This window comes from Stylophora pistillata, chromosome 8 (genome assembly GCF_964205215.1).
Source record: "Stylophora pistillata chromosome 8, jaStyPist1.2, whole genome shotgun sequence".
NCBI lineage: Eukaryota > Metazoa > Cnidaria > Anthozoa > Scleractinia > Pocilloporidae > Stylophora > Stylophora pistillata.
In genome coordinates, this window is record NC_142526.1 from 28,650,459 (window position 1) to 28,677,082 (window position 26,624).

Consider the following 26,624-nt stretch of genomic DNA (forward strand, 5'->3'; position numbering starts at 1 on the left):
TACACTTGTGACTCAAACTGAGAGTCGACCCAGCCTAGATCAACATAAAACATAGCGATCAACATTCCGAAGACCAATGAATATTCTAATTAAATTCCCAAGCTTTGTTAGATTGATCTAATTTCGCATTTTCTGCCTGGTAACTCCAGGGACTTGACAGCAGTTGATAAATCTCATCGTGCACACACGCTCTATGAGTGTCCTCTATGCATAGGTGTGAATGATAGCCAGTGGACAGAAGAACAAATACTAGCGGTGGGACACTCTACATGGGGCTATTTACATAACGACTGTGATAAAAGCAGTGTATTCAAACAGACGACTAAACAGACAGCCTCTGGCAACTTCTATCTGTTGCAGGTCATCATCAACACGATCTGAACCTTTTCACAGAGAAACATCTGCTTAACCCATGAAATTAGAAATAACAATGGCCTAGTTTATATAACAAATTATATTTTAACTGTGTGTGGTGGGAACGGTATCTGATTGCGCAATCCAGTTTCGATGACTATCTTCCGGTTTCAATTCACAAACAGCATGCCGCTATTTCTTTTCAGTTTCCTATGTGAGTCGTTTTGATCGTACTTGCCAGCTGTTCATGATCGGACACTACGTGGGCTGTGACCCATTCATTTAGGAAATGGGTGTCCTGGGCTGACAAAATTTGTTCGGCTGCACCAAACATCTCGACAAAATTTGTCTCCACCAAATTCTAATTTTGTCAATCGTAGGCGCACTGAAGAATAGCAAAATATTCTTTGACCACAAATTGTCAATCACATGAATGAACAGAAATTAGAACTGTTAAGAGGGGATCAAATTTTCTTGATTGCCATTCTGCCTCAAATCGCGGCTTGGAAATTGAAAATCATTCAGATTTCATGCCTGACAGAAATTTTCCTTGCAGTAGGACGACGGCGTCTTTTCCTGAGGCTTGATAAAATTTGGTAGGGGAAAAAATCACCGGGGCACTTGTCTCACGGAACTGATGACATTTTTTTTTTGCAAACAAAAAAGACAAAAACTTGACCAGTGCACCCAGACCCTTAGTCGAGCGCTGTGATTGGTATTCGCGCCATTTTACGGGTTTGAATAGTATGATATAAATGAAATCGAAACCACTGAGAAACGCCTGTCTTTGTGGTTCTGCTCGAAAGGAGCTTGACAGTACATTCCCACGTGGATATGTTAAGCCAAAAGTACTCGAGATTTTATGGGCAAACTCGAGCCACTCGGGCGAGTGTTTAACGTGTCATTTAAATTTTATCCATCGAGAGAACGTAGGTTATGTTATCATGCTGTAAATCTCTATAAAATGTGGCCTATCGCTTACAACATGTTACGAATGGATAAGCCATTAAGGATACTATGGTGCCGTTGATTATGTGTTCGTGAGAGTTCAGAAGTTTTGGTTCCATATATAACTGATAATTTACCACAATTCAATCAGCAATGAATCTCAGCATGCATACTGATAGTATGTTAACTCTATTATCTACAAAGCTGTCCACAGCTTCCAACGATTGAGTCTAATTTTAAGATGATAAGCGATTTCTTCGGGTTTGATATATAGGAATCGAGAGAGTAAGAGCCTGCATCTTGCCTAACATTCTCTGAAGCTTGTGACAGTACCGGCCAGCAAGCCAAAACAAAAAAAGATGCTTTCCTTTATCAGTTCAGGTTAAACTGATTCTTTGTGATGTTTGGAGCGGAAATTGTGATCGAGTTTATCAGTTAACGCTACCGTGGGGTGGAATTCAATTACGCTTCACTAACAAATCAGAGTCAAAGTAGAGATTGCTTCTGCAAGATTTTACTCTTAATGATTCATCTTCGAGGAAGTCAAAACGCTGATAATCTGGCTGCACATCTGCTGACTTTGCTTAATCGGATCCAAAATGTAAAACTGGCATATCGTCTAAGTCGTAAGCTGATTGAATATCACGACCCTCTAATTTTGCTACTTCCTCCACCCCATCAAATTTCTAATTGTGTTTATTATTGTTCTGACTTCCTATCATAGGTAGGTTTTGTTTCACCCTTCCTTTGAATCAAATTTCCAACGCTAAAATCTTCTTCACCTTACATAACATTTCGCAAACACGCTTTGTTTAAGTCTATCACAGGTCTCTCGTTCATGAGTGCACCCAAAAGAAACCACAAACCAATTGATTATCAGTAGTGAACCCACTTAAGTATCCATCAAGTGCATTCGGTAAACAAGGTATCCGTACGAAATATTTGAGTCAGCTAACTCTTCTGTTTATGAGTGTTTAGCAGGTATTGAGCTCTCATCGATTGTTATCCTCATAACCTGCCTTTTGGTCGACAATGTTACAGAGAGTGGAGATGCAATATTTTATCCTGAACACTTAGCGGTTCGGTCCAAATGGTAATTTTCTAAAAACCACGAGTTTAACGGTCAGTCAAAAGCTTTCTCTACTTTGTTGGCCGACATTGGAAAAAAAATCACCATTTCCTTTTTAATCCTTTTGGTCAGTTGATGGGATTTTACGAAATTTCACGCAATCGTGATCTAAAAAGGATCGTTTTAATATGAGCAGACAGAGAGAGACAGGAGAGAAATAATTACTTCAAAGAATTTGCAAATTGCTTGTTTTTCATTTTACTTTCAATATTGAGATCAATTAAAGGATTTTTAATGTCATCTTCTCAAACTGGGAGTGCCAGGACGTCAAAATTGAAGCATGATCGATCGGGTTATGGTTCCCGCGAGGCTATAATAATAGCTTTATAGAACAAAGAAACCTTTGGAGAATCCGATCACTTCATCAAGGATAAACCATCTTTAGAAATAAACTGAAGCCGTACAATTACTGTGTACTAAATCTTGCTTTCCTCGAATCAGTTATGCAGGTCATTTCTTGCTATGGAATCAATGATATAGTTCTTCTTAAGTGCTATTCAAGTTATTCACGCCTCCAGTGGACGGGTTTCTCGTAACGGTAAATGAAGCGAGTATACAGAATGGTAAATGGGTGGACTGAATAACAAGTGAATAACACTCTTACTGCATACCTTTGCATGCCGCCGTTTGTTTATTTGATGTTTTATTTTAAGGGCTAATGATCAAAAAACTTACATTGAAAGACTTCGAAAACCGTACCCAGCCATCATAAAAAAAGAACTTATTTCAAGTTCACCGTTATTACATCACATAATTTTGGCTCGTATGCCTCAGTGAGAACAGATTTGCACAAGTAAAGCGGTGATTGATTTGCAAATAATCAAGGAGCGCGTAATTCCTGATTTAACTGACACAGCCCAGAAAGACTGCACTAGGAATATACATCTTCTGACGTTTTTCAACTCCAGTTTAGTTTTGTCTCTGTGTAATAATCGAGTGTTCCAATTTGAAGAGACATGAGCAATATTGTCATATTCAAATAACTGCTGACCAAATTACTGAGTGTGTCGTGAACTATGGTTTAGAATACGTTTCTCTATTCGAGCGTGCAATTCCGCGACATAACGAATTGATATCAATAACGGCTGATAGTTTCTAAAGAAACTGTTTGGGGCTGCGTCGCTGGGGGTAACGAAATAATTTGAATATATCAACAAAGTTGAAATGGTAAATTGGCCACCGTTACGATTATAAAAGCTGACGTTTCGAGCGTTAGCCCTTCGTCGGAGCGAATAGGGGAATTGTGGGTTGTGTGCGTTTTTAAAGGCAGAAAAAGGAGCTACGTGATTGGTGGGAAAATCAATATCAATATCAATAACCCCCAGCAGTTATTATTTTCTATCGGTCCGAGATTTACTCGTTGCTTTAGACAAGTATGAGGCTGGGTGTAACCCCGAAAGAGATTATTACTAGCGGAGATGAGGAGCTACAGCAAGATGCTAAATATAATTAGTTATCAGTGCCACCACTTCATCTGCATCTGTTCTGTCGTGGATGATGGATGGATATTTCCTCTAGGCTTTCCAGCTATATCGGATGATGATGATAAAATGGTTCATTGTACTTGTCTAAAGCACCAAAACATTATTAAACTTTAATTCAATTTATCATTATCTTTGAAACATTAAAGATTACCACAGCAATGCCATGCAGGCCATTTTGAGTCAACTTTTCCTTTTTGTTCCTAATTTTGAGTTTTTCTGCTGGTTACAATGAAAGTTCGTTTTTTCTCTCAAATTTTGCACGACTTAACATTGTATGGGTGGCCAGAATTGAGCACTTAATTTAGTCACCTCCTCACTTAAATTTCAACGCGTGCTAGCATTTTGGAGACCAGTCTCCGCCCACCGGCCAATGTTCTTCAAGTTCCCCTTTGGCCGTGTATTCTCTGCAAGTTTACGCGGTTACGTAACAATCTTAAATCCAGAATCGTAAGGACTTTCAAGGGTTCACTTTCAGAAACTAAAAACAAACAAAAAAGTTAACCAAGAAACGAATAAAACAAAAATATTTTAGTAAATTTTCAGTTTAGAAAAAAAAGTTATCTGTGTTGCATTGTTTCCAGCAAAGGGAATACTCATTATTTTGTACTGAGTGTTCTCATTAAAATATTTCGATCGCTTGTATACAGTATTTTAATTCATAGACCTTATCCTCATTCCCCACATTCAAATAATACGGCCGTCCTCAGTTTTTCTCAATGGCAGAGCCCTAAGAAAACCAGGTATGGCTGATTGAAAACTTAATTCTTCTACAGTACGCTACGTACTGTATAACTAGTATGGCTCAGTATAACTAGTATGGAATATGTCAACTGCGTAAAAAAAAAAAAAAGCCGGGAAGGACAAGACGTGCTTTGATATCTACAAGCTACAATCAAGACCATTTGGAACCTCATTAGCTTTCGTGTCAACATGTCCATGATGTTAATCATAGTCGGTGGACCAGGCAAAGAATATTTTTAAGATGGCATCATTCAAAGAGGACATCAAGCAATGCAGCTTTGTCATATTTAATTGATCAATCTGAAGCGGACAGAAGAAGTAGCAAGTATGTGAGCAACTTAACAACTTCTTCAACAATTTTTTTGTTTCCTTGTGCAAGAAATTTGAGTTTTACCCTTCTGCATAATTACCATTGTGTTCGACAGATTCCCATTTCTGTAAATGAGAATGTCTAACAATTACAGTCCAAGAATCCATTGAATATCACTTCAGCTCTAATTCAGCTAAATTGACATTGCGTTGGCCCCATCAAAGAAAGCGCTCGTTTTGTCTTCATTCCCAGGAATACTGATTACCAGCCTTTTCTAATTACCGTCACACCCGTTCAATTAAAGTGGAAGACTCGAATGCTTTCGTTTTAGTGTGGGCTGATCTTAATTGCCTCTGATAAGAGACCATCAGAGGTCAAGTAATTTTAGTGCAATCGCCAAAAGAAACTTTAAAATGATTAGTAAAGTAGAACGTGATGTTATTGACTGAGCTTTAAATCAATGAGAATGTTTAACCTGTGCACAAGCATCTAAGATCGATGTTTAGTGTCAGATGGTACGAACCCAAAATGCCAAACTGGACGAATCATGATCAATTGGGTAACGAAAAAGAAGAAAATTTAGACCCATTTAGAAATGCACCAAAACCTTATTTAAATAACAATTCTTTGTAAACAACAGACCCAGACTGAGAGCTTCTTTCGTCCCAGAAACTGACGATACAAATAATTTCGTCGTAAAGTTGGTAATTATCTTTGTTATGTACCATGTAGCATATACGACAATTTTAAAACCGTGAGTTACGGTTCATATTGACTTCAGTTGGAGAACCAAATGTCGTTGACGCCATAATCAGGAATTTGAAGGTGACCGTAGAAATAAATGATTTAAATAATCTAAATCCACGGGCCATATGTCTTGATGAAGTGGTTTTAAGTATACTGTGCCATTCATATCAATCATAACGTGATTATAGTACTGGCTGCTGCTGCTGCTGCTGCTGCTGCTCTTTTCTGAGCATTGACCGCGATATCAACTTGACGGACAACGTTGTGGGAAGAAAAGCAAAATGGCGGAATCTGGGATCAATGTTATGTACTGACGGCTGGAATCATGCTGTAATTAATTTCTGTATCACTTGATTCATGAAGATGGATCGTTTTCTTTATGTTTTAATTTCTTCACCTTGGTTAAAAGCTTGACATTGTTATCTTTCGCTGAAGTGGTCAACATTGTTAAGAATTGATTGAATGCCTGGCGATTTCTTTCAGTTATATGGCCGTAAATCTGTATACGTACCGTGCAAAAACGTTAAGGGATATGAAATTATATATGTTTGGGACGTTTGTTTGTCGATTGAGATTTGCAACGGGTATCATGAATTGCAACGTGGTTCTTTATTTATTCTGTTCAGATTAATTCCTTTTGTGATTAGTCATCAATTCGTTTGAATCTACCAACAGACTTTGTAATGAATTGATTTTTCCGACATAACACCCTGTGTTTGCACTTTCATCAGCCTACCTCTGATCATGAAAATTAAACTGGGAAGTAGACAGCGGTCCCCGTCTTCAAGTGAATGGTGTTTATCAAAACGTTTGGAGTGAAGTGTGCACAGTCTTACTGTAAGGATCAGTACAGAAGAAATATTCATAAACCCGTGTGGGCTTACTGAAATATTACATAACATGCAAATATAAAATAACTTGTCACCATCAGAGAAGGCAAGGAAACAGATTTAGCAAAGCTGAAAAGTAGACGGAAGGTATACTATGTGTTCAAAGTTGATAAAGTAAATCAAACTCAAACCCACTTCCATCGGCTAACGAAAGCTTTGTCCTTTGATCTGCTTCGTTTTTCTTTACTTTGGGAAGAATATCATCGTTTTCATTCAAATTTCTCTTCAATTCTTATCTATCAGGCTTAAGTTATTGTTAAATTAAGACGCACTGTCAAATCTGCAGGTGAAAACATGAGTGAGTCATACCGAAAGAAGAGAAGTGGTTCCTTAACAATGACTGAGAGCGACAATCGTGCACAGAATTTAAAGCATGCAGCAGATCGCACGCCCTGTCAGCAGCTATCAAGGTATGGAAAGGAGGAAAAACAACTTCAGCGAGAACTTCTCGACTTAAGGAGAACAAGAGAGACTCTCGATGCCGGTTTTAAGTTATTTTCCCTTAGACTTTCCACGGCGCAATTCTGGTTGCTCGTCACAATTAGCCTCTAAACTTCGTCCATTTGTGTCCAAAAGTCCAAATCCCTTAAGGAGAGAGAAATCACTAGAAATCATTTCACAGTGGGGCAACATGGCATGTCAAATGGCGTTTGCGTTTGCTATCAAAATGGTCACGACATCTCGGTGAAGGAAAGCCGCAAAACATGTTTTCGGTGCCGGAGAAAGTGCTCCTTCGAAGAACCTTCAGCAGCCCTAATGACTGATAGTAGTAGAAAAACAGATGAAAACTTAAAGTTCTGTTCCCCACAAGCGTTGAATCAGAACGACCCCCTCCAAAAGGAAATTCATCAGGAAATAACAATTCACATTGAAGAAAATGACAAGGAAACGTCCCTCGAAGACAATGGTGCAACTGTCGATGTTGATGATACAAGGTCTAAACCGAGAGGGAGATCTCTTAGCGATTTTAGTCAGGAGAGCCTTGTGAATCTTCTTTTTTTCTAATAACTTTAGCCACGGTGACCTAGGATCGTTCCCAAGTCCAACATAGTATATTCCTACAGCTCCATTATCACCAAAGCCCAAGCGTGGCATATCGTTATAACTCTCAGTCGTCAAAGACCAACGCAGATTTGATGCAAAGCACTAAACTCTCTGGTAAATTTAAAGCAGTCGGTCACGTTTCTTTGGGTTTGGCAGTCATAAGCCGACTAAGAAGTAGAAGAACCTGGACGCTATAGCCCAAGGAGAAGAAGAACGCTCACTCATATTAATATGATTTGACCTCACCCCCTGATCCCAGCCCAACAAACGCGAGCAAACAGTAAACCTGCTGGACTGCTACAAAAGAAGACGACTTACAAGAAGATTGAAAGGACAAGAGCATTTGGAATGACTCGCATCATACAGCAGAACAGTTCAAATCCTCCAGTCTAACTCTGGCTATTCAAGGACTTTGAAAGCGTCACATCATCTTCACATAAAAAAATTTGCTTTGTGGTCGGAATGTTGGAACTGGAAAATCACAAAACTAAGACGGGAACATGATTGCTGAAGCAAACTTGAAAGGGAGAACTTTAAACAGGTTTCAAACCGGCCTATATCTTATCATATACTTTAAAATAGCTCTCGATCTAGGGTGTGACCATTATCTTAACGGTAGTTTAATTCCTTAGATCGCGTTCTCAGATGTGTGTGATAATCTGTAGTATTTTTCTACACTGATTTTACAATCGTGATTAAAAAATGGTACCCTGCCTTGAAAATCAAATGCAAGTATATGATGTATGTTCTCATTTGATTTGATCATAGTTAGTTTGTTTACATCATAGTAAGTAGAGGAGACTTGTCGATGAGCTGAAAAAATCATGGATTTGATATTCATACTGTAATCACGTATATAGACTCTAGAGATGTCCAATATAACTTAAAGCAATTTATTTTTTTATCTTGCCCACATGAAATTTTAAATTGAATCTATAACCGGTGCTGCGGTCACACACAATAGATGTACTTTACGGCGCGGTCCTCGTTACAGGCTAACTCATACATAGTTAGAGATGTTTATCAGGCTTACGTTAATTAAATATTGAAATTTTCAGATCGAGAGAAAGCTGTGGGAAAACAAAAGATATTTCCATTAAAATAAAACACCTGTCTCAAAGAGCAATCTTTATTCATAACAAGGCTCCATATTACGCTCTTTCTTTTTCGTTTTGTAATTAGTTTCTACACCTCTTTTCTTTCTTCAGTTTTAATTTAGAAAAAAACTACATCATACTCATAAGAATAATGAATTAGGAAATGTGATTACAACCTGGGATAAAGGGTGTCGCGTTTTGGCAATGATTACAAACATGGACACCAACAATTACTTTTAATTAATTATTTCCTTCGCAGGTAGATCATAAAGTTGCCAAAAATGTAATTATGAGTAAATGTATATTGCTATTCATGAAATAAAACCTTCGATATTCAGACCAGTAACAACTTCTTGAAAAATTAACTAAATCACGTAACTGCACGAGTCTGAAAATAAAGTTACGAGGGGAGGTTTTTAGTTAATTTCGGCTATACTGTTGCTGTCACTTTTTTTTAATGATGTGACTGACTTTAAATTCACATCACGTTTTATTTGTTCCCCATTGTTTTATTTTCCAGCATATCTCAGAGCAACAGAAACCAATGACGAGCATAATATTCTTAAAGTAAATTCAACTGTGAAAATAATATTGACATTTCTGCCATATGAAGAATCCCGACCACCTATCTGTTTGATATAGATCTCATTATAAAACGAATGAAATTAAACAGTGATGCATTTGCAGTCAAACAGAATATCACAAGCCTCTGGAACAGTGATTACAAACAGTCATGATTTGTCGCTGTACTCTTTGTCGGGGGCGTTGTTAGAACACAACATTTCTTTGTCAGAGTTAAAAATACATCAAGATAGAAAGACTGTGAACGTGAAAGAAGTAGAGAACGTGGCTGAAGATTTCGGTGACGGTTTGTTATCTGAGGTTTGCGTCAAGGTGAGTTACTGAACAATACTGAAAGGCTTGCTAACGGCGACGACGTAATTTCCAGGGAAAAAAGAAGAAAGTCAAGAAGTGAAATATACTGTTCATTGAAAGACATTTATTAACTTCACCAGTGTAAGACTTTGAATTGTGAATGAGTGCTATCAACCATTTTGGTTACAAAGTCATCTTTTCCTTTAGGAAACTTGAACTGAAATCTCCACATTGAGTCAGTTAGGAGTGTATAAGGAAAACAAAAAGGATTTACTGAAGCGAAAGTGAGAGCTTTGTAAAAGCAACAGTGAAAACAAACAGTTCTCCATTCAGAGTATTATTCAGAGGAATATCAATATTCATCAAGTCAAGGCTTCTAAAAATTTCAAAATTATATTGCCGGTAAATAAAATGACCAACAACAGCAGTTCCACAGGTTTCGGCGAAATGGCATCTTCAACCGCCGACCATATCATACGAGTAACGTGGCTATCCATCGTGTTTGTTTTCGGGGCCGTTGGAAATCTCCTGTTATTTGCAGTGATTTTACGAAAGGGGAGAATCGCGAACGTTGCCAATCTGTTCAACCTGAACTTAGCTTTGAGTGACGTGTTGCGCATCATCGTGTTTGTACCTGTTTATCTGGCTTATTCCGCGCAAAACGAATGGCCCAAGTTATTGGGAAAGGCTGGTTGTAAAGGGATGTTCATGATTGTCCAGAGCAGTTTGACGGTATCCATAATAACCTTGATGTTTATGAGCCTAGAACGATATCAGGCTGTAGTGCATCCGCTGAAAAAACAGGTAAACAACGAATCTAATGAAATAAAATTAATTATTACAATTGTTTGTCAAAGTTCTCAATATAATGACAGTCGCTTTTTGATATAATGAGAAACTCAAAAAAAATTTATTAAAAGCAGTTATCATCAAATTTAACATTCATGAGGGGCTGAAAGTTTCCTTGCGGGAATGGTAAACAAAATGAAAACTTGGCAGAAGTAGCCTTTATTTAAGCGAGTATCATACCTCTGTGATCTCTTTCCTTCCTTGAAACTAGATGGCAAACGCCTAATATCGTGAACGTTCTATAACCCCCCCCACCCCCTCAGAGGGGAAATTTGTTTGAGAGGGGCGTGGGGGAAATTGAGAATTTACTCGGGGCCAAAATGCGATTAATTATTGTTATTCTGAATTGTCGCCTAGATGTGGTAATCAATAAAACGGATTCTCTAATACAAGCAATTTTTTTTACTGCGACCTTACTGAGACGATCACTGATGAAGAACAACACAACAAATACCGCTTTTAACTTTTTGTGTAGGACGGAGGTGGCTTAGTAGAAAGTAGTCTCCCTCGCAGCCGTTTTTTTGCATGTCACGCAACGCTCCCCCAAAAGAACGGCTGCTGACAACCGAACTACATTCCTTTCTCATTGTCCTTGCGGTTTGGTCGCCGTCTATTGAACAGACCAATCACATACCAGAAAATCTGAATGACGTAAGGTTTCACGCGAAAATGTGGATGTTGGGAGAAACACTGAAGAATATTGTTGATGAGAGCTCGAATTGTTTCACATGTTCATCGTTGTGCCCTGGTAAAGATAGAGTATATATTTTTGGGAAAACTTCTCACAATTTCGTTGAAATTATAGAATCTACGCTTAACATAGACGTCAACTGCTACGCCAACGACACGAACGCTAGATTGTTTTAGCGGTTGTTAAAGTTTCAGCGAGCAACTGAGAAAGTAGAAGAAGCTAAAAACTGAACTGAAACTCTTTATTCGCACTATTTCAAGAGGTTACTACAGATTATAAAAGTCAGAATATATAAGAAACAGTAAATTACATCAATAATCAAAAGGAAATACAAGACGCTTTTCAATCTAGGCCAAGGGCTAAACGCTTGCTTCGACCTACAGATGGAGATCAGGAGGAAAAAAGCGCGTGCTTGCCGTCAACAAACTGGGCGAAGCTTCGAGAACACTGCAATTTAGGTCGGCCAACGTCTCCTACACTACTTGTACTTCTTCATTTGCCAGTCCGCTGCTAGCTGGAGCGAACCCGATTAGTTATGTTCGTGGCTTCTTACCACCGGTACAGGAAATCGGCCCGAATTATCGAGTGTTTCCGCACGTTAGTACAACGCAACAACAATAACAATAATATGACCACTTTCATCGGTAACATGGAAAAACACGAGCGGGAGTGCTTGATATATTAACGATTTCCCGGATCCTGTAGGCAACTTAACAAAAACATCTTCTTTCTTGACTAAAACTTTTTTAATTGCAAGCTTCTGGTGAGCTTTAAGCTCGAAAATTCTGAACTTTGACGACGCTTTGCGAAAAGCTCCTTCAAGCACCGCCATTTGTCTTGTGTTTCCCGCATGAGGATCGCGATAGAAAACGATATCTGATTGGACGAATCTCAAAAGTGAGTCTGGCGCGAAAAGGTTCCTGAAAATGGAACCCGAGCTGTGATTGGCCAATTCGGAGAAAGGAATGTAGTTCGGTTGTCAGCAGCCGTTCTTTTGAAGGAGCGTTGCGTGACATCCAAAAAAACGGCTGCGAGGGAGACTAAGTAGAAAGGGGTTAATCATAGAAAAAAGGATTCATCACAGAGGAGAGGGGCGGGGGGGGGGCATGTTAAAACGTTGGCAGTAATTTTCCATTTTGAGTCAATCCTCTGTTTCATTTTCTCGTTCAGATGAATATGAATATTGCCAAGTACGTTGTGGTCCTTTCGTGGTTTCTCGGGTTACTTACTAGCATCTGGTTTGCCTTATCAATCTCGCTTGGCATGACAACAGGTAATCGACGTACTTGCAATATTGGGGCAAAAGACTTCTGGATTAAGCAAACGCTTCTGTTGCTTATCATAGGAACACAGTGGCTTCCTGGAGGAGTTTTCACCGTAGCGTACATAAAGATTATTCTAAAGCTACGTAGAGACTCCGTAATAAATCCATCTGATGTTTCTCAAAGCTCGCAAAATCGCCATCGGCGGAACAAGAGAGCGGCTCGCATCTTAGTCATTGAAGTTCTTTTATTTTTATGTTTTCTGTATCCTTTTTATCAGTACAGTTTGGCCTGGATTCTGGGGTCTGGTGACATCGTTAGTCCCTTATCTGGTAAAGGGATGGTCATTTATTGCCTGATGATGTCGTATTCCCTTATTAACCCCATTTGTCATATTGCGTTAAACAGCGAGTGCAGACGTGAGATTATTAAGATGATCTGTCAGTTCAAAGGTCGTTGTTGCCGCGCGAAAAATCGGGCTGGCGATTGTACGCAGTGTCATGGACCATCGTGGCGTGAGAAACAACAAGGAATGCATCTCGCCACAGAAAGAACAAAAACTGTCACGGAAATATGACATCTTAAGCCACCTGAATTCTAAAAGATGAACGACATCAAAATGAGGAGATACTCGTTAGAATTTGTCTAAAGTAAGATGACGGTTGGCCGATTTCACGAGATAAATAGATAGATATTATTTCCTAAGCTAATAAGCTCTCTGACTGAACCAGCCAGAGGGCAAATTTTGTTGGGTTCCACCGAGCACTAAAAACAATTCATATATCTTATTAGATGTTTTGTTGTGTAGTATTGCTGAGTTTTTTTACGAGTTGTGCCGTATTTTGACGAGCCCGTAGGGCGAGTCAAAATAAAAATAACGAGTAAAAATACTCAGCGATACTACACAACAAAACGTCTAATATGTTATTTATTATCCAACACGCCAAACTGTTATTTCAGTGCGGGCGAATTTCGCGGATGTTTATTTACGGGGAGTGCGTGACAGAAGTATGCGAAGCGGAACGGAATTGGCGCGTCTACATTAAATGAAGAAATTTTCTGGTCGTCAAGCTGTTTTTCTTCGTTCGATTCATCTAATGAACTTGGATCTATATTTGCCAGCCATTCTGACTCTTCGTCGTCAGAAATATGATTCAAATTGTCCGCCATTTGTTTTTTTTTTTCGTAACTACAATCCAATTCTTCGCTTGCGCGATGCGAGAAAACCTGTTTAACCGGTACTACAATAGACGAGTACAAATACCGCGTGATATTTGTACTCGTCTATGGCGTTATTTGTACTCGTCTAAGTGTAGTTGGATAATAATGAGTGATACTCTATACTACAGATGTCAAAAATATGGTTTATTCTCATCTTCTTCCAATTACATTCATATTTACAAATAATTTTTTGAATTTTTTAAAATTCACCTAAGATTTCTGCCAGTAACCTGAAAAACTATAACAATTTCTTTATACAATGATCTAACTTACAATATTTACATCTGTTTCAGTCTTTTAAACTATTCACGATCGATATTCATCACTTCGATGTCTGTTGTATATCAGTCGAGCTAGCTGATAATATCTCAAATACCCTTTTAAATCAAAAGTATACATTGAAAATAACGACTCGACTAATTTACATTGTATGTGTCGTGAACGCGTGTGGGGAAGTGTACGTGTTCCCTTGAAACCCATTCGCCTGATGACCAACAATTGGGCTCAGCTCCATGCCAGTATCTGATTGGCTGACCACAGCGTTGGGTGCGCATGTGGAAAACGGTGTCACGGTTGTGTGGAACATGTGACCGTACGTTTCTGTAGCGGAACAGTAGGGTGTGACATGATATTGAGTGGGTACCATGGCACCGTGCGGTAGGGTTGATAAGCACGCATTGAAGGCAGAGAAAGAAGTATTTGAATGACATGTTGGTGTCTGGGGAGGCATTGTAGGGCTCAGAGGAACACTCTGATAAGGAGATGGTACAGATACTGATGCATGCTGGGAACAAGAACCTTGATCTGCCCAAAAAGAAAAAAGGAAAAAAGGAAAGAAAACCGTTAAGAGATTATATCAGTGCGGCTCTGAATGTAACCAAAAGGGCAATCAGAGGACTCACTCCTGGCTGTTGTCTCCTGCAGAGAGTTGTCCCTCAAATGAAGGTAAAAAAAACATCTGTTGAGGAGGCATTTTTTTAATCGAATTTTCTTTCATGAGAGGGAATAGACTGGAAATTGGTCAGTTTATATGTGTGTTCCTCACTGAGATGTGAGCAAGAGATTCATTCACATACTGCCGACTTACCGGAACTGAGCTGTTCATCTCTTCCCCTGAAGTTTGAACAATGTAAAGTTCTTCCTGCGGTTGGTCTGTAGTAGGAATAAGCTTGCATTATCTCTTCCATTGGATCCCTGTTGTAAAGTAGAAAAACAAACAAAAAAACCTTAGTGAATGGACGCACTTGATCTAGTCAACACGAAATATTTAGGTAGACCATTCTTAAACTATTTGGGACGAACTGACATATTTTGATTTATAAAAAGTTTTGCATAAGTCTTGTTACTAACCTGACTCTGCCCGAGTCTCTAAATCCTTTTGCAAAAGGATTACTGTCAATCTTCAATCGTGTTATCTGGAACAGAATCTCCAGTTAGATAATGCACAAAACAAAGCGAAAAAAGGGAATGTATTGTTATGTCACAAATCTCTCCTCATGATTTATCTATTTACAAAAATTAGCAAGTTTTGAGCTCTCCGGATAAGAAAAAGAAAAAGAAAAAAGCTGCAAAAGTCAAAGTTGTCACAACTCATGTCTTTGTTTCAGTGCGTGGGTGAGAAGAACTGATATGTATTAAAGCTGAAACGAAATGGAATTGAAGTTTTAAAGCGTTGAAAGACTGTACTCGTACTTCATCTTTCCCAATATACCACTTGTGTTTTTCTGAAAGAAGGGTTCTTTCCGAGTTTTTTTTTCCCTCTATCTTTTCTCTTATCTTTAATCCGCAAAGAAACATAAAAAAGAAACCACCACGTATTACTTCATATAAAAATAGGAGAGATCAGTATGTTTGATTCAAACAGCTACTCCTGGATGCCTTCGAGGCTCCCAATGAGGCTCAACTGTCGACTTAAAAAGAGCGATTTTATAGAAATATCGAGCATAAATGATTGTCGTTTTAGGGTTCGTGAATTAAGCAAATAACGTGTCGTTTATTCACCAAACAACATCATAAAGGTACTTCTATTGTCACTTAAATACGGCGGCAAGAGAATAAGTAAGTCGTAATTGAGGCCATTAACAAAATTAATGTAAAATGCTTCCCGAGTTCAAAGGAGCCGGGTGCGTTATCGGCACATCGATTGAGTAATCAACGCTTAAGCGACCGGACGAGAATTTAAATTACTTCAGCCGGATCTATTTACCGAAAGTGGATTATAAAAACATACTGTTAGCGCCCGATCAAAGGAAAACACCCTTTATGCTTTTTGCGGAGTGTTGTTTTGATGCTTTCACCACATTTCAAATAATTAATAGTCGCTTCAAGTGCAGCGGTTAATGAATAATATATAACAACTGTAAAATCATAGAGACACCATGACATAACAGAGAGAAATCAAAGTTAAGAATGAAACATGATGGATCTCAGAGGCAACTGATGAATGAGTCTTGTTCTTAGGAGATCTGCCCACACACACGGATCAACCTTCTAATGAGAAAAACAGAAGTTTTAAAGAGACGAAACCTGTGATAGGGCCAAATAAGGAGTTTCAACTCTGTACTATCAAATCACCTCTCTGATATAAATGATTTTGTTTGTTCGTCGGGAGAATAGAAAACAGGGCTTTTTAAAGTAATCTTTTGTAAAATCACCTATAATTAATTTCCTTAGACAATTTTTGTCTAGTGTCAAATTAATGGTAGACGAGGATATTTGAAGTGGGTCTCTTCGAGTTTTTAACAAAAGCTGATGAGGGCTAGCAACATAAATATTGTTTACTATTGGGTGTCAGTCAAAGTTTTTTTTTCTGTCCAATGTTGCATCTGAGAATTGAACAAAACGATGAAATGATAAGCACGTTGTTGTTGTTGTTGTTGTTATTCTGTTTATACTGTGATGGATTTTTGACACCTTTTTGGTGCTGAGAAACCTCACATAGAGGAAAACATAACTATCGCCACAAAATACGTCGCTTTAAGGCATTGTTGGATATCAGATCTTATGCTGTGCGAAAATGCTCTCGCGAAAACGTTACGGCCGAAAAACAAGAACTAACTACGCATTTATAGTTATTAATATTATTCGCTGATTACGTTGCCTCAAAAACTGAAGTAAGTGACTTTTCTAATCTGTTAATGCTATATTTTTGCTGTTTGTATCTATCAGCTGTACGAAAAGTCCCGCCGAAAAAGTGGTGTTCCCGGATGTAAACCAAATGCCTTTCAATTTGAAAAGACAGTGACTATTGAATAGTAAATAGTAAGAAACCCATACTCGGTGAAGTGTAATAGCTTTACATCAACTAATAGGTGTTTAGAACATTGAAACGCTTTATATACGGTACCTGTTGATTCTGATACGCAGTAACCGTTGTAAAAACTGTATCGGGAAAGGCGAACGTTTTTCTCGAGGAAGAAGGCTTCTCTACGTCCATAGCAACCGTGTCTGAAGTATCCTTCTTCTTTATTATGTGAATTCTTGGTTGATATTTGTGCATGGAGTGAAGGATTATCTTAAAAATGGAAATGAAGGCAATGTTAAGTTTTAACTCAGACTTAAAGGGTCTCTTTTGTCCTCAATGAAAAACGGAAAACCTCATTGAGAGAAAAGTATTGGCTAAGTTAAAGAAAAGTCATCTCAAATATAACGATATAATTTCAATTCTAAATTCTGGTGAATTACTGAATAAAAAGGACAAAAACTCAAGGGAATTTAGTGATGAAATGAAAAACGTCTGATAGCCTCTTTACTGACATACACGAACAGAATACTGCTTGTGATTCCTGAGAAAGAAGTATACAGTATCCGCCAAAAGTTGTCTCTTATTTACGCACTCCTCTCTATATTTTTTAATCGACCCTGCAGAAATTTCCGAAAAACCCTGCTCTAAGCTTATGTAATTATCTTTATTTAAGTACACAAACGGTTGAACGCAGGTGTGAAGAGTTACCATTTTAGCCGTTCTCCATTTCAAAACTCATAAATAAAGTATCTTCAAATCCGATCAAAAACGCAGGAGAAATAAGTTTTGATTAAAATAACTGCAGTTCTATAAAACTGCATACATACACTTACATGTCCTTGTTGATCCAGCTCGTTATTAGTCAGTTTGACTTTATCAAATGACACTACTTGTCTCATCCATTCCTCGCCGAGCGCGGGAGAATCTGGGTGAATGTATACCCGGCCTGGCATTGGTGCGTCCGCGTTTCCTGCCACAACCCATTTGGAACTGTGGTAAGCGTACCTGCAGATTAAATCATCATGTAACGAACCCCTCAATGAAGGAAATTGCGCAAAAATAGCCTCTTGTCGCAACGACCAGATCATCCCTAGTGAAGGCACTAGACCAGATCATCCCCAGTGAAGGCACTAGGGAGGGGTGTCGAAACGTTTGGCCGATGAATTGTAATTTCGGTTACATTCATGAAATCTTTAAACCAGAGTAGCATCAAACCAGGTCTGTTGTCCACCTGGTTGCTGTGTGAACTTAAATATATATAGCTGAGAAAATAGTTTTTGTGTTATTTCCTGTTGTAATATGGGTTGTTGTAAGCTTGTTCACAGCGTATATCAGCGATGGATGGCGCATATTTCAACTTGTCCCTAAACAACTTGAAAATGCTCGATCGAGGTTAATGCGCCTAAAAAATGCTAGCTTCAACTTTCTAAGATCGGAATTTTCACTTCGTAGATGCAAATAATCCTGCATCATCTTTTAATGGGATTTTCCACTCTCAGTGTTATTTGAGTAATCGTATGAGCTATTATCTCACAGTTTCTTTTTGAGGAACTTGATTGTCTACGTCGGAGAAAATGAACCGACGCAAAAGCTCTTTCGTGAGGGAGATCTCTGAAGAATTGTAGCACAGTTCAGTTAGTGATACTGTGAGTAACTATTTAGGTCATGTTCTTTTAGAGTAGACATCTATATTTATACAGGATAGCCCCTTCAGTGTAGTAAACACTGGTATCAACGGGGGTCCTGTTACCCACCCATTCCACCCCAGGGGAGGACATCCATCACACAGTAATCTCGTGTATGGGAAATCAACGTCTCCTACCCCATAATCTTTTATTTGAGTCTTGCGCAGAGATTTTCAAATTTGACTGTAACTATTGTCGTTGTGTGCATCGTCGTCTCACCTATAGCGTTTGTTGTCCAGTGGAACTACGTCCATCATGAGCATGTAGTAGCTTTTAGGATCCAGACCGGATACTTTGACTCGGATGGCGGGAAACATGCGCCTTGCACAGAAAATTACGATAACAATTAACATTCATTTGAGTTAGATATTAAGAATAATTTTGATTATTTTTCATATTACTGCCTTTTTTGGATGAATATCACATCTATTTTGGACTATAAGTCATTCATTAATTTACCCCATCTTTATTTCTTCACCCATTCAGTCATTTATTCGTTCGCCATTCAATCATTTACCTATTCATTCATTTATCATTGAAATGGAATGTGTATAGGTAAGATACGATTTATTTCATGACTGAAGAAAAAAAAATTAAAATCGGCGTAGAAATTAGCAAAATATCAAAAACTTCATGGGGAAAACCGGTTCGATGTGTTGCAAACATTTCCCGAACTCAAATGTTTGGGTCTTCCCGCTCCAAGCATCTGGGTATTCTTATTTGACGTGACGTTTCTTCCTTGGACAGCAAAGCGACCCTTCAACCGAATTTAATTAGAACCGCTTTTTCCTGTTTTGTAGGCTGTTTAGTACGTAATCATTCTGGATAACCTTCGCCGTGGCCGCCTTTTAATTAATTCGGATAATCCGTGCCAAGTGCCTTGAAAGTCAAGTCGCATTTGATGCAAGACGAGTGCAAAAAAAAAAAAAAAAAATTGATCGGCGGAACGCTAAGGAATTTAGATAAGTGGCATTTCAAAAATCGTAAGAGTTTATACCACTTATGAGAATTTTTCTACATCAGATCTGTTTCAATGAGGGTATCATTTCTAAATTTGAGATGAAACAGCTTTTTTTTTAGTGTAAAGTACTCCAATCGTCGGAGAGATGTTTTCATCAGGTTAAATACTGCCACTGATAAAAGCTAAAAAAAGACGGCAACAGACATTAGAGCGTCAGTTTCAATCTGACAATTTAGGAAACAATTTTGACGGGATGCTTAAAATACGATACCTACTTGAAATTAAACAGACTCGATCAAAGCACATCACAATTTTTCATTTTTGGAATGAACAAATACTGAGAGAATAACACGAAACTGCGGAAAACGGCTTAAGTCAGAAAACATCAGGGAAAGAAAAACAAAAATTTCGATTAATTAGCTGTTTGGTTTCACATTTCGCGATTATTCATCCCCTTCTCTTAGAAACATTTGTTACCTTTCGAGTGATATTTCGCTCAATCGAGAACTAAGTTATACGTTCGTTTTGTGAAGGGGACTTTTGGTAGTTTCCACAGAATTTTAAAAACGCGACTTTTGTTGAAGGCTTTCAATCGACTCGTCAGCAGGGGAATAATAATAAAAAATAATACACGCTCGCTACATGTGTTTCATTTTAATCTTGCCTCTGCTTTGGCTGTCCGAAAAACAACGTAGATGGATCTCGAAAAGATACAAGCCAAAGCTGTAGTGGATGGAACTGAGTGTACATGGCTATTTTGTACCCTGTAATTTCAAAAGCTTACAGCGCAAAGAGACAGAAACCAGAAGTGTGAAAAACGGAAGAGCTTAGCTCACTTATCAGTTGTTTATAACTCTGAGAATTGTCCTCTGATTTTCGTGTCCGATATCTATAGTTTCTAACAGTGGAGTTCCAGGCAAATTCTCAGTCTTTCACTAGTTTTTTTTTAATTTTTTTTTTATTTTTTATCATTATTCCGTACGACAATTCAAAGCATGAAACGCCCACATCGAAATGCCCAGGGGCATGGAATTTTACACCCGGATTTGAGTGGTCTTCCTTGTCTCGGTTGTTTCCGTAATACTAAAAGCCGATGCATGGTTGTTTATTCAGATGAATAAAGACAAAAAGTAAATTTTAGAAGACTCTGAACCGCCGTAAGAGGCACTGTAAATCTTTCTTCATCGCGACCCGGCGTTGCTAAAGAAATCGAAACTTCCAAACGGCTACGCAGAAAAACTCCCGACTGCAAGACACGATAAATTTCCTCATCGTTTAAATCATTTCGTGGAGTGTAGACGCATCGTTTGACTTAGGTACTTCAGTGTAAATGTTGCGTGATATTTTAATGTACAAGAACCTGGTGTCAATGTCTTTTTACTGAGTTCACTTCATAGAGATAGAAGAGGTTTAAAGAGCGGTTTTTATCCTACCTGCCTGCTTTGGTAATTATCATTTCGGTTCCCAACTCAAAGAAACGTTGCCATAAATCTCGCATCTGAAGTTCAATGGTGATATCTTCGCATTCCAGTGTTTCTGTAGAACCCACGCGGCTCTGCATGGCCTGCATGGATCCTAACGCTTCAGTCGCCGGATCTGAGGAAGGGAAGGTTAGAAATAAAGTGCTGAAGGGGCAAATGGAAATCTGTTTGAGTTCGACCACCCGATTGCGGTGGAGAAAACTCACCGTGCTCTTCGCTCTCGGGTGATCTGCGTCCTTTGGAAGCAGCCATTCTAGTTATCGATGTCTGTTGGTTCGGGTGTTCAGAGGATATCAACGATTCGACAGAGAAGGCGTTCGCTCTTGAGGATAGATTTCCATTAGCGTGTGATCCTGTTTGGTGCATGACAGTTTAAAACTGTGATTTGTATTCTAAAGCCGCACAGTTAGTTAGTTGAGTCCGGAGTGAAAACGACTTTACAAGATGTCTAATTTATGATAGAGGCTATCTGTCGATTATATCAATTAACAGTGATAATTAGATTTATTATATACCACAGTCATCACTCTCCTCGGAAATGCCAGAGTATGCTCCTGTGACGAGCCACATAGCCGCCATCAAACGCGCCGACTTATCCACCACGGGAGCGTGGGAATATGAGCCTGTTATCGCACGGCTATTATCCAATCACCGAGCAAGTCCTTCAGCGTGAAGTTTCCGGTGTTTAGTGTAATTAGCTAAAAAATATCGACTAACCAGAACTTTCCACGAAAATTGACGAAATTCTGTCCCGCGATGTCAGACGGCAGCCGGCCAAGCGATAATTTGAAAACAACACTTGTGAACAAGCTGTTATCCCGCTAAAATAACCACTGGAAACCCCAAAAATGTTATTCCCTTGCAAAGTATTTTCCTGTAAGTATTAGATTTTATTATTCTAGACGGTTATTGCAGCAAGCAGAAGTGAAATCATTTCTTTGCTATTCGAATAATTTTTTCCCTGATTACCCGCTAGGTTGCGCTATATGACGGGTACAGTTTTCCTAAACGTTTTTCCATGTGATCTTTGGCACAAAGGTATAGATCCTTCTTAGAAGATCTTTGATCAAACATCTCACTTGTTAAAGCCACTTTTCACGTTCAGAGCCAACTTTGATTATTTTGTGCAAGAAAACGAGCCCTTTTTCCATGCTGATATGTTTCATATTTTGTGCTCAATTAGTCCTGGTCTGTCGAGAGTGCCTCGGGCGGTATTTTTGTTGTCGGCGAAAGTAACGACTGAGGTTATTAATTTTGGGGTTATACGCTGTCCTTTGGAGTGATAATAGATAATGTAATGGTCTGACGCGTGTAAAATAAAGTGCCAAATTGTTGACGGGGTCGATTTACTCTTGCAAAAACCCCTTTTCAACACGCTCTCTCCTCTTAGTCCGCTTTCAAAATATTATTGCAGAGCACAAGTGGCTTAGAAAACATTGCGTGTCCCATGAATAAACTAGTGCGGTTGGTTAATGCTGGTGAATATGGTGAAACAAGCAGATGTTTCTTGTCATTTGTTTGAACAATGCGAAGAAAGCAAATACCCTTTTCCCGCAGATAAATGGAACCTTGATCTAACGGATTCGCAAAATTGTTTGTATCCCGGTTTGTTTGTATCTCTGTATGTCGCACGAACGCAATACCCTTCTTTGTGAATTGGTTCTAACGTACCGTTTTTCGACTCGCTCTTCGGAAAAATCCTTTGCTGCGGAGACAGCAGATGGAATGTTTACTGAAATAAAGGCTAATACGAACTCAACATTTGGAAATAATCTGACTTTCCCAAGTGGTTGGATTAGGGTTAAAAGATGGCTTGAAAATGATACAGTTTGAAATTAATGCCAATCAGTGCTTAAGTGGCATGTAACTTGTGATCGACATACCGGTACAAGATTAGTTCCCGTTGGATAATAGAGAGTTATAGCATGCCGAACCCAAAATTGGTGACAAAATCGTTCTCTTGGCTTGATCAGTAACTGTAACATCGGAAAAATCGCGTAAAATAAAGTTTACTTTAGCTATAAGAATTATTACTTGTCACCTTTTTATATCATTAACAACGTAGAAAATGTCGTAAACAACGGTCAGTAGTATTTGAATAGGTCTTTTATTCTCAAATGTTCGTTTTCCGAGAGTAATCGTTTCCTTTGAGACGTGGATTAGTCTGCGGCGAACAACACTCGATTAATGGCAAAAGTCGGAATATCTTCCTACGTCATCGTGAAAGCGGCGCTTTCCACGTTAGATAACCATAATTTCAGTGTTACACCAATTTGCATTCCTCAGTGCCATGAAGACTGTGTCTGCCTGGCAAGCTTTAGCCGAAAAAATCGTTTTGCTGGTACTCGTGGTAAACATTACGGTTCTGTGGACTGAGATCGCAATTAAAATTTTTCGGCACAATAGCATCATTCGTTTGATGAATCCTTGGGCCTCGTTAAGTCGCACTTGCTTTCGAATCTTTTGATTTGATTACAAATCTTCCCCTTATGAAATTGCTGTGTCATGAATTCCAGGGAATTCACATTTCAATCATCTTAAAATCACTGACAATCTGTAAGGTAAATCATATTTAAAAAAGTAACTGTAATTGTAATCTTAGCTTCCGGCTTCCAAGAGCCTCAAGCTGAATTTCATCTGCACTGCCGTAATACCTTCCCGGGTTTACTTCATGCTGTCTTGTCCATTGTGTTCTCATCGAGCTTGAAAAACGTTCAAGTGACGGATCATTTCAGCACAAAGATAGCAGTTTTTGCTCTAATTAGTCTATAAATACTTCTAATAGATTTTCCTGACGTTGTTAGACCTTTCGGCATTTTATGGTCTATTATTGACTGCTTTCTTGTTGACTGCGCAGAGGGGGCCGAAAGAAGATTTAAGAATAGATACATCAAGCCTCTCACGAGCTCATACTAATAGGTTAATCAATTTTTTGCAAAATAAATCCGATCTCATTTGGAACTGAGTACAAGCGAAAGCTTGTCCGCCATATGACGCTGCGATATTGAACGCAAATATTTTAGTTTTACACTGTTTTGGAAGGAGCCCTTGAAGTTAGTGATGTTTGTGGCATGTGTGTGAGTAAGTCAATGGATGGCACTCCCCAAGGAGGATGGTGTCAATAGCTGATGGGATTTACCGCTATCGTGATTCTTGGTAAAGGATTAAAAATTGATTTCTTCGTGGAACGTTGATGAGCCGGCATTTTCAAAGTTTTGTCAATCTTTCGTTCTCTTTTCGAGTTCCGCTGACGCTAGACCCTTCGTTCATTCGTTAACAACTAGCTTCGCTCAGCATTTTACTAGTCATTATATTGCCTCATCAAGGGGGAAGGACAGAATTTTCCTTTAGGGGTCTTACAATAACTTTCCGACGCTATTTTACGATATACAAATAGTTTTATTAGAGAAAATACCTGATTTTTTTCTGAATACAACGAGATGGGTTTCTTCCCCTTTTTTGAACTCAGCGTGAATTATATAAACCCGCTTCTCTTTCGCTATCATTCATTTGGATTTGAAAAGACATTATTTTATGCATTGTATTAAAAACTACACCCGATTAAGCGCCAAACGACCACATATAGTCAAAATTTGCATCCCTTTATAGACCCGGCAAATAGAGCAAAACGGCTCTCAAATCAAACTTTTTTTAGCGAGACCTCCCAAGCTTCTTCTTGGACATACTTATACAGCTTACAGAGGTGGAGTATTCCCGCTCAGCAGCCATCACGCCCAATTTCTCTCTATCGATCTTTACCTACTACTCCGTCCGTGCTCCCCACGTGATGTTGGTGCAGTTCGATGACGTCAGTCAGGTTGTCGTGCACGAGTCATAATAAGACCTTGTTGTTTAAGAGTCTCCTGACCATAGAGCTCTAATTTTGACCTCCCGGGTGATTGAGGCGGTCGGTGTTTATTGTAGTGAAGTGGGTTATTATATGAATAAATGCAATTATGGCTCATTGATTAATTGTTTAATAATTGATCTAGTTGTTTGTTCAGTTCGTCTGACAAGTTTGAGTCTTAAATTTTCCCCCTTCTTTTAAATCTTGTGTTTAGTTTCACTTGGTTAGCCTCTGAGGTTTATAATCCATTAGGGTCAAATTCTCGTGGGCTAAGAACAACGGGATGAAGAAAAATCCGGGCGCATATTTTTTCTAAATTTTAACACCGGATAAGCTACTTTTTCTCAAATCATATTAAGAGGCTCAGTCTTGCTTTAGAAGTTTTTTTCTGCTGCACATGCAACCATCGTAAAACTCCCATTGCATGGCGGTTATCGTATGGAAAATATCATCTGTCTCAAAAGCTTGCCATAAACTTCTTTATTTTCCAAAATTTCACTCACTAATTGAAAAGAGGAGCTTAGAACTGAGGGACGAGATAGGCAAGCATATGAGAACAACCAAAATGATGTTCGTAATGAAGTGTTTGTCTCAAAGAATCTTGCATCATAATAATCTTTGAGGGGGTAATTATACAAAGTACGGTTTTAGGTAATAAAGTTAATACTCTCCCCCACTATATCTAGTTATTTAAGTTTTCCTATTTAGATAATCCAGGATATTGGCTTATGCCTTGCGCCCTGAATTTCGTGATTTCAGTAGGAAGAATCATTATGATGTCAATAATAAGCTATTCATGCATTCAAAATTAATCAGACTGGAGGCCCTTTCTCCCGCTCTGTCTTCAACCTAGCAGTGAGTGTAGTAACAGTTCAGTATCGTAAAATAAAATGCTTGATACAAAAATCTCTGTTCATGTAGTTCGTTCAGCCCTTAAACTTCACTACTTCAGTTGCAAACTGAAATTTCGTCTTGTGTCATTTTAAGACATTTATTTGAGGTAAATCATCGACAATTACGTCTTTTGATTTTGTAATTTTCAAAACAAAATGAGGGAGGAAAAGATACAAACAAACAGAGAAGTAAGCTTGAAAATCGCGAGATTTCAGTCTTACATGTATAAGAACGCTTAATTTTATTCCCTTTTTCCATTAGATCTCTTCCTTGGTCAACACAATAGCAAACACGAACATGCGTAAACCGACGATAGCGGCGAACGCAAATTAGGTCCGAGCATGCGCATCTCTGGCGCTTACTCTTCCACCGACACACAAACAAAGCTCTTTGGGTCCAGTCCAGCCTGATTTCACATCCGGTCTCCTTATCGCAGTTTTGATTCTCGTGGAAACTCGTCATCGAACGAAGAAACAACAAGTTATTTTAACATTTTAAGAGATCCCATTGCAGACAGTTATGACTACTTTTCTTGCATCGACTCGCACATCCGCGTATTTTACTTTATATTTGTGCGCACATCGGTTAGCTGACCCAAAGCAATCTTTGGTTCATTTTGAAACTTTTCCTGGTAAAGTAAGCTTTAATCTAATGCACAGCGTGTATTAAACATAGCATGGCCTGGGGCTGAATAGTCACCGCGAGTCTCCATTCAACTCACAAAGCCAAAGAGCACTCGATAAAAACCATTAATGGACTCGACTAGACAATTAAGGTCATTCAATTATAAAAACTTTAATTATCAACTTGATGTACATTTAAAAAAATCAATTCAACCTCTTTTATTATGAAATAATGTGTCATCTGAA

At 38.6% G+C, this 26,624-nt stretch overlaps 2 protein-coding genes across 4 annotated transcripts; one reads left to right on the plus strand and one right to left on the minus strand.

Moving 5' to 3' along the window:
- Positions 1–9,121: 9,121 nt before the first annotated feature.
- LOC111323906 (putative neuropeptide Y receptor type 6) lies at positions 9,122–13,775 on the plus strand. The gene is made up of 3 exons (XM_022927363.2): positions 9,122–9,638; positions 9,828–10,424; positions 12,331–13,775. Exons 2-3 carry the CDS (start codon positions 10,032–10,034, stop codon positions 12,997–12,999), a joined length of 1,062 nt encoding a protein of 353 aa, XP_022783098.2. The 5' UTR covers positions 9,122–9,638; positions 9,828–10,031; the 3' UTR covers positions 13,000–13,775.
- On the minus strand, positions 13,767–23,008 carry LOC111323989 (T-box transcription factor TBX15). 3 transcript variants are annotated; one of them, XM_088730633.1, is made up of 9 exons: positions 22,686–23,008; positions 21,221–21,888; positions 20,967–21,129; positions 18,792–18,893; positions 17,721–17,892; positions 16,990–17,157; positions 14,994–15,058; positions 14,731–14,837; positions 13,767–14,447 (listed from the first exon to the last, which is right to left on the minus strand). In XM_088730633.1, exons 2-9 carry the CDS (start codon positions 21,378–21,380, stop codon positions 14,065–14,067), a joined length of 1,320 nt encoding a protein of 439 aa, XP_088586759.1. In that variant the 5' UTR covers positions 21,381–21,888; positions 22,686–23,008; the 3' UTR covers positions 13,767–14,064. The 3 variants fall into 3 exon arrangements, with proteins under 3 accessions (XP_088586759.1, XP_088586760.1, XP_022783189.2); XM_088730634.1 differs by lacking the exon at positions 21,221–21,888 and having other exon boundaries at positions 22,686–22,989; XM_022927454.2 differs by lacking the exon at positions 22,686–23,008 and having other exon boundaries at positions 21,221–22,620.
- Between the last annotated feature and the right edge of the window lie 3,616 nt (positions 23,009–26,624).

Excerpts from the sequence above, each read along its gene's own strand:
- LOC111323989 (XM_088730633.1), bottom strand. The coding sequence starts at position 21,380 with ATGCACCAAACAGGATCACACGCTAATGGAAATCTATCCTCAAGAGCG. Across the intron at positions 21,130-21,220 it reads ACCCGAGAGCGAAGAGCACG|ATCCGGCGACTGAAGCGTTA; the intron begins GTGAGTTTTCTC and ends TCCCTTCCTCAG. Across the intron at positions 14,838-14,993 it reads AGAGACTCGGGCAGAGTCAG|GGATCCAATGGAAGAGATAA; the intron begins GTTAGTAACAAG and ends ACTTTACAACAG.
- LOC111323906 (XM_022927363.2), top strand. The coding sequence starts at position 10,032 with ATGACCAACAACAGCAGTTCCACAGGTTTCGGCGAAATGGCATCTTCA. Across the intron at positions 10,425-12,330 it reads TGCATCCGCTGAAAAAACAG|ATGAATATGAATATTGCCAA; the intron begins GTAAACAACGAA and ends TTTCTCGTTCAG.